The sequence below is a fragment of the Haemaphysalis longicornis genome, unplaced genomic scaffold (assembly GCF_048455015.1).
Source record: "Haemaphysalis longicornis isolate Haplotype H1 unplaced genomic scaffold, Haemaphysalis longicornis Haplotype H1 scaffold_2, whole genome shotgun sequence".
NCBI lineage: Eukaryota > Metazoa > Arthropoda > Arachnida > Ixodida > Ixodidae > Haemaphysalis > Haemaphysalis longicornis.
The window spans coordinates 16670491-16678570 of record NW_027526295.1 but is presented as its reverse complement, the minus strand read 5'-3'; the positions used below and the strand labels follow the sequence as shown (position 1 = coordinate 16678570).

General features: G+C 47.1%; 1 protein-coding gene across 1 annotated transcript; it reads left to right on the top strand.

Annotated features, from left to right (window-relative positions):
* Nucleotides 1–2792: 2792 nt before the first annotated feature.
* LOC144166996 (uncharacterized) lies at nt 2793–7835 on the top strand. The gene is made up of 3 exons (XM_077696411.1): nt 2793–2901; nt 7308–7416; nt 7510–7835. The coding sequence occupies exons 1-3, from the start codon at nt 2793–2795 to the stop codon at nt 7784–7786; spliced, it is 495 nt and encodes a 164-aa protein (XP_077552537.1). The 3' UTR covers nt 7787–7835.
* The last annotated feature ends 245 nt before the right edge of the window (nt 7836–8080 follow it).

The window sequence follows — 8080 nt, the reverse complement described above, 5'->3', positions numbered from 1 at the left end:
CGGCGGTGTGTGCGCGGAGTGTTTCTGCGAGCAGTAAACGCTTCATGATTTCTTGCCTTATACATTTGTTGCAAACAAGAGAAATATAGAAACTTAGCTTGGCAATCATCGTAGTCTACATTGTTGATCGGGGAAACGAGCCGCAGCTTACGCTTCGGTCGCATACGTACGCCACCACGATCAAGTTGTTTCCGGAGAATATACTAAAGTTGGTACGGTTATAAAATCCCCATGACGTCAAACTTCGCTTGACTCAATGAGAGTTAACTTCAAACGACAGAAATTAACACAAAAAACCTTTTAGAATGCGCGCCTTAAGCGAAGTGTCACGTGCTGCAAGCCAACTGTGCAGAAAGGTAGGAGCCGTGATCCTACAAGTGACGTCAAAACGATCGCAGCGCCAGCCTCTCCAGTGGTGGGCCTCGCGACCAATAGGCTTGGGTGCTGTCCTCGTCCAAAAGCAAAGCGGGTGCGAAAAAGTAATCGCCTAGCCAGCCGTGGTCTGTCCAAGGAAGAAAAAAAACTACTCAGCCTCTGAGAAAGAATGCCTCGCGATTATATGGGCCATTTCGAAATTCCGCCCGTACGTGTATGGAAGACCCTTTAAGGTTGTGACAGACCACCATGCGCTGTGTTGGTTCGCCAATTTGAAGGACCCCTCTGGCCGTCTTGGTAGGTGGAGCTTGCGCCTGCAAGAATTCGACGTTACAGTAGTCTATAAATCCGAAAGGAAACACTCCGACGCCGACTTCCTGTCCCGCGCCCCCGTCGACCCGCCACCACAACACTCTGATTAAGAGAGCGCGTTCTTCGGAATCGTGACGGAGAGCGACCTAGCTGCCCGGCAGCGTGCCGACCCCGATTTACGCGTCATAATCGACTACCTCGAGGGATGCAACGTCGCCGTTCCTAGGACCTTCAAACGCAACTTACCAGCATTCAGCCTGAGAAACTCTGTCCTCGTGAAGAAAAATTTCAGTCCCGGAACGAGAACGAATTACCTTCTTGTCATCCCTGCGGACCTTCGTGATGAAATTTTGGAAGCGTGCCATGACGACCCGTCTTCCGGACATCTCGGCACTGCCCGCACTATTGTCAAAATCAAGGCGAGGAACTACTGGCCCCGCCTCACCTCTGACGTCACCCACTACGTCCGGAGCTGCCGTGACTGCCAGCGATGAAAGATGCCACCGACGAGACCCGCCGTACTTCTGCAGCCGATCACCGTCCAAACAAGGCCCTTCCAACAGATTGTAATCGACCTTCTGGGCCCATTCCCTACGTCACGATCCGAGAACAAGTGGATCGTCGTAGCAACAGACTACATCACGCGCTACGCGGAGACCGCCGCTCTTCCGAGGGGGACTGCACAAGAAGTCGCCAAGTTTCTCATAAGACAAGTTGTGCTGCGACATGGAGCCCCTGCAGTCCTCATCACGGACCGCGGAACGGCCTTTACTGCGGAGCTCATGCAAGGAATCTTACGCTACAGCAACACGGATCACCGAAGAACGACGGCGTACCACCCCCAAACGAACGGACTAACAGAACGTTTGGACAAGACGATTGCGGATATGCTGTCCATGTACGTCGACGTTGAACATAAGACCTGGGACGAAGTGCTCCCGTATGTCACGTTTGCGTACAACACGGCTATCCAAGAAACCACGCAGATGACACCGTTCGAGCTCGTCTATGGAAGACGGCCGACTACGATGCTTGACGCCATGCTGCCGCACGTAGAAGACAAAGACCTTAACTCCGACGTCCAAGGATGCCTTCAGCGTGCGGAGGAGGCCCGCCAGCTCGCTCGAGTTCGGATAACGTACCAGCAGCTGGTGGATGCCGGCCGCTACAACCTCCGACGCCGAGCCGCCGAGTACCAACCAGGGGATCGTGTGTGGGTTTGGACTCCCATCCGAAAACGTGGAGTGAGAAACTTCTGCGACGGTATTTCGGATCCTACAAGATTCTATGACGTGTTGGCCAACTTACCTATGAAGTTATCCCCGATGGTGACTCCGGCACATCACGGCGACACATGCGGCCCGAAGTCGTCCACGTGGTTCGCTTAAAACCTTTCTACGGACGATGACGAACTTTTATTTTTATTTGTTCGGACTGTCGCTTATGTTAGCATCGGGTCGATGCACTCTTAGAGGGGGGGGGGGGGTAATGCCGCGAACCATGCATTGTGTTTATTTGTGTTTCGCGTTTACCGCCCGGCTGCGCCGGTCTGTGTTATCTCTGTGCCAAGGGAAGCGCGTGTTCCATTCTTTCTTTCCGTGCCGCATGTGTTATCTGTTCTGATAAGGAGAGCATTCAGATCTAACGTGAACAGCCCAGAATAATCTTCTTGGATCTACAATGTTCTAGATGTGAATCGACGGTTCGAGAACCACGCGCGCCGAAAGATAAAAAGCCTGCAGAGCAGACGCCGGGGTATTCGACTCGCCGTAGCTCGCATGCGTACGTCACTTTGTTGACTGCTGCTTCGCCTCCTGTGTATTCTTTGAGTTGTTAGGGGAGCACAAGTTCGCTCCAATAAACGTACTTTCCTCGAAGACAACTGTGTCGTCTGTGGCTTCGTGACAATACAAACTTGTCCGCGAGGCGTCGAATTTTAGTGACTCGGTTGCGCGCGAACTGCTTCCAGCGGCCAACATCTTGATGAATCCAATACATGGCTTGCACTGACGTCACGGCGAGGAACCCTGGGATACTATTCCGCCATGCCGGTGCAGTGGTGCAGTCAGCCGTAGCGATCGTGCGTCCACTGCCAGCGCGTCGCAATGGTGATCTGTGCAATTGTTGGATGCTCGAACCGTACATGTTGGACCAAATCAACAAACAAAAACTTTTTTCGCCTTCCGAAGGTAATTGAGCCTCAGGGCGACCGCACGAAAGAGCTGACCAGATGAAATACATTACGAAATGCTTGCACATCTCTCGGGTCCATCGGTTGAAGCACTCTTGAAGTTTTTTAACAGAATTTGGGTATCTGGAAGAATGCCAGAACGTTGGAAAAAAGCATTCATTGTAGCACTCATAAAACCTGGGAAGCCACCAACCTCTCCCAGTAGTTACATACCTATCGCCCTTACCAGCTGTCTTTCCAAAACGTTCGAAGGTATCATAAATACCAGATTAAGCTTTTTTCTGAAACCGAACAAACTTCTCGATGTTCACCAATGCGGATTTTAAAAAGCATGCTCGACAACTGACCATCTTGTCCGCCTCAAAAATACTATACGAGAAGCATTTATACACAAACAACATTGTCTTGCTGTTTTTTTCGACCTTGAGAAGGCGTACGATACCACGTGGAGATTTCGAATCATGCGCGATTTAGTAGAATTAGGCATCCGTGGAAGAATGCTGAATGCCTGAACGACTTTATGGCAAACCGTTTATTTCATGTGCGCCTGGGTTCAACCCTGTCAAAGAACTATGTACAGGAAAACGGAGTCCCTCAGGGGTGTAGTTTAAGCACAACACGGTTTGTTGTAAAAATGAACTCTATATCCAAAATAATGAGCTGAAGGATGAGCTGCAGGAGATTAAGGATGCTCTGAATGAGCTCAAGAAACTGAAAGACGACTTTAACGAATTTAAATCAGTACGAGAGGAGCTTCGAGAGGTTCTTCGTGAAAACCATGAGCTGAAGAGCAAGAACGAAGGTCTCGTGCGGAAAGTTGAGGAGCTGGAACAGTACCAGCGTTCTAACAATGTTGAAGTTAAGGGTGTCACGCTTGACAGTGAGCCTGCGGATGTGATCAAGAAGTAAGGGCAGATTGTGAAGGAGAATATTGAGGAAGATGACATTGACATTTGCCACAGAGTTCCGACCGCAAGACATGATGAATTTAACATCATGGTCCGTTTCGTTCGACGAAACAAAAGGAATGCTTTTCTTGCTAAGGCAAAAAAAGTACAATTGAAAACAAAAATGCTACGTTTCGAGGTCTCCAGTCCTGTGTTCGTAAATGAGCACTTGACCAGGTATGGCAAGCAACTGTTGGGTGCTGCCATTAAAAATAAGAAAGAGGCTGGCTGGAGGTACGTGTGGACAGCTGCTAGCAAAATATATGCCAGAAGAAACGAAGGATCGCCTGCCTTGCGTATCTTCAGCATTGATGACCTCGAAAAGATGACTAGCATTCAGGACACTCCCAAATGAATGGAACCTTCTTCCCTGTAGCCGTCATTTGACCATGCTAACCGACTATTACGACCATAGTTCTTTTAATAGCGCATATGCTGGTTTAAATTCTAATAAGTTCCTATCTCTTTTTCACCTAAATGTGCGCAGTATTAGAAATAAACAAGACACACTAGACAACTGTTTTGCGAACATCAGTCTGAAATTTGATCTATTGCTTTTTTCTGAGACATGGTTATCAGAGCTTGATACACCGCCCAAATTTTACAATTACAGTTATTGTGGCCTTACTAGAGCCGCTAGTCGGGGTGGTGGTGTGGCAATGTACATCAAAAGCAATCTGACTTATGATTTACTACCTGAATTTTCTTTTATCAGTGAAAACGTTGAATGCCTTTCTATTAGCCTTAAATCACTCACAGTTGTCCTAATATATAGACCCCCATCTGGCAATAAGTCGCAATTTTTATTTTTCTGGATAAAATATTAGACTTCCTAACCCATTCAGGCTCTATGTTCGTCATAATGGGCGACATGAATATAAATATGCTAGGCACTGATGGAAATGCTGGCGAACTAGATAACATAGTCGCGTCATACGGGTGTTCGAATCTTATCAAAACTGCGACGCGAATAGCAGAGGGAAGCGCAACACTTCTTGATTTGTGTATTACCAATGCGCATGCCCCGAATATATCGAACGGTCTTTTTTCAGCCGACATCACTGACCATTTGCCTATATTTTGTTTAGTCCCGATGTGTAAATCTGTAAGTTCTGAAGGGCATTTCACTGCCTTTTACCGAGACATTAACCGGCAATCGCTAGACGTGTTTCGCTTGCTCGTGATTGCCACACATTGGGATTTCATTCAAGAAATAAAAGACACCCAACAATCGTACAAGCTATTCTTAGATAAGTTAAAACATTGCTATGAACAAGCTTTCCCTCTGACGCCTGTTGCAAATAAACGGCAGAAAAAAATAAGGAAGCCGTGGATAACGGCTGAGCTTTTTAATAAGATTGCACATAAAAACAAACTGTATCATTCGTTTATAAAATCCAGTGACCCTTCCAAATTCGCCGAGTTTAAAAAATTTAGAAACAAGCTTACTACAGAAATAAAGAAAGCCAAGGAGCAGCACTACGAAAAGTTGTTTTCCCGAATTTCTAATGACCCGAAAAAAATCTGGCAGGAAGTTAACAATCTTTCCAACAGGAATTCTGAGACTAGTACAGTTCAAATATCCTCGACAGAAGGAAATTTGACTGACGAACAGGCAGCAATAGCTTTAAATAATTCCGAAGTCGATTATGTATTCTCCTTATGTTGATGATCTTCAAATATCTTGCACATCCTCCAATGTAGTAACATGCGAGAGACAAGTGCAGCTAACTATAAATAGACTAACAACATGGGCAGACAGAAACGGTTTTCAGTTCTCACCACACAAAACAGTAACTGTTCTTTTTTCACTCAAACGAGGCTTACAGACCAATCCCAATCTACACCTCAAGGAATTAGACTTACCCATACAAAACGAACACAAATTTCTCGGCATAATGTTTCACAGAAAACTCACTTTCCTGCCTCACATCAATATGTTGAAAAAGAAAGCATCCAGAGCTGTAAACATACTTAAAGTCCTGTCCCGAAAACACTGGGGTTCAGACAGGGCCTGCCTTTTACAAATTTACCGCTCGGTTGTACGCTCCTGCTTGGATTATGGCTGCATTGTATATGGCTCAGCCAGAAAATCGTATTTGAAACGATTAGACCCAGTCCACAATTTAGGTCTACGTCTCTCGTCTGGGGCTTATAGGACATCACCCATCAACAGTCTTTACGTCGAAACAAATGAACCACCACTCACAGACAGAAGAACAATGCTGACATGCTCATACATCCTAAAGATCCGTTCTCTACCAAAACATCTGTGTTACCCCATAGTCACAAAATCCTTGTCAAGGACACTGTTTATTAACAAACCCCAAGCAATTAAACCATTACTTCTTCGGTTCGAAGAAAAATGCCAAGAGCTGAGTATGTTAGATGCATTACCTGAAATCTCCCAGAGACATGACCAACTACCACCTTGGTATACTTTTCCTACTGTATGTGACTTTACACTAACACAGTTTCAAAAACCAAAACACCACGTGAACATATCATGCAGGAGTTTTTAGCACTCAACGAAAAATATAAAGACCACACAGCTTTTTACACAGACGGTTCAAAAACATCAGGCTACGTTGGGGCTGCAGCAGTGCAAGCGAAATGGGAAAACGTGGTCAGGCTACCTCAATGTGCCTCGATTTTCACAGCGGAATGCTACGACATTGTGGTTGCTGTAAAAAGAATATTAAAAGAAAAAATTAAAAACAGTATTATCTACACAGACTCGCTAAGCGCCATCACAGCACTGAATTACAGAAATGCGGCCCAGCCTTTAGTAGGAGGCATAATACACGATGTACTAACAGCCGAAGATCTCGGACACAAAATTATATTCTGCTGGGTTCCTAGCCATATGGGAATTAATGGAAACGAGAGAGCCGACAGATGTGCCGCACAGGCCAGTAATGGAACCATAACTAAAGTAAACATTCCTCACCGCGACTGCATGAACTTTATACGACGTAAACATGCAGCCAAATGGCAGGCCTTATGGGATATTGAAACTAACAACAAACTGCACACGGTTAAACCCACTATAGCAGATTGGCAAACGAGCAGACATGAAGATCGCCTCACAGAAATCATTCTATGCCGGCTTCGCATAGGACACACTCATCTGACACATAACTTTCTCCTGATGAAACAAGATAAACCGAGATGCGAAGAATGTGACCAAGATCTAACAGTAAATCACATCCTACTCTCATGTGGGAAATTCGAGGCCATCAGGAAAAAACATTTTCCGCAGTTTTACAAACAACACATCCCTTTTCATCCTAGCTTACTCATAGGAGACTATGCCTTTGTTGAAATTTCCTCCCTTGTTAGTTTTCTAAAAGATGCGAAACTCTTAAACAAGCTGTAAATGTTCTAAAAATAAGCAAACACACAAAAGTAAAAGCACTACTACCTGTTTGGCGCATGATAGCCTTAGTTGCTTATGTGCCATAAAACTCCACTCCACACTCCGAAAGAGCTATGTGTGAAACGACGCAGTCTGCGGCTGGCGCAGATAAACCGCGCCGACCTCAACACCAAGAGGACTGGCACACACGTTTGTGGCGCACACTTTGTAAAAGTAAGCCATCGGCGTGTGCGCGATAATTATTTATCTGTGAGACTTGGAAGCACTACGGAGAATCTCGTTTTTAAACATGCCCTTGCGTCCGTAGGCAGACCGTCACAGCTGTGGGAGGAGGCGGACCCCGACTGGGCCCCGACGCTGTTACTCGGCTACAGCGCGAAACAGGGAGATCCCGAACGCCACGCTCGCGCAAAAAGACGACGGAACCAGGCCCGTGCAGCTGACGCCGAGCGTAGAGCCGACGCAATGGCAACAACACAGACGACGCATCCGGACGCAGCTGCCGTTTCTTCGTCGTCGCTGGCGCCAGCGGAAGACGGAGTCGGGGTAGAGAACATTGACGAAACAGGTGAGCGTTTTTAGATGCAGAGCATCTGATTCACTCGCCTTGTCCCTCCGGCGTCGTCGTCGTCGTCGGCGACGTTGTCCACCCCTCCCCCATTCTCCTCGCCGCGCCAGCTGCGCTCTCCGCCGCTCACCCCCTCTCCTCTCCGATGGCGAACACTCTCTGGCGAGGGGCATTTGATTGGATTGGATTGGATTGGCTTGGATTGGATTAAAGTGGATTGTGTTGGGTTGTGTTGCGTCATAGCCGCGGTACGTTGCGTCATAGCCGCGGCAGACGCGCTGGGGCCGGCGCATGTGCAGTACTCTCTG

Excerpts from the sequence above, each read along its gene's own strand:
- LOC144166996 (XM_077696411.1), top strand. The coding sequence starts at position 2,793 with ATGGTGATCTGTGCAATTGTTGGATGCTCGAACCGTACATGTTGGACC. Across the intron at positions 2,902-7,307 it reads TGAGCCTCAGGGCGACCGCA|CGAAAGAGCTATGTGTGAAA; the intron begins CGAAAGAGCTGA and ends CACTCCACACTC. Across the intron at positions 7,417-7,509 it reads TGTGGCGCACACTTTGTAAA|AGGCAGACCGTCACAGCTGT; the intron begins AGTAAGCCATCG and ends CCTTGCGTCCGT.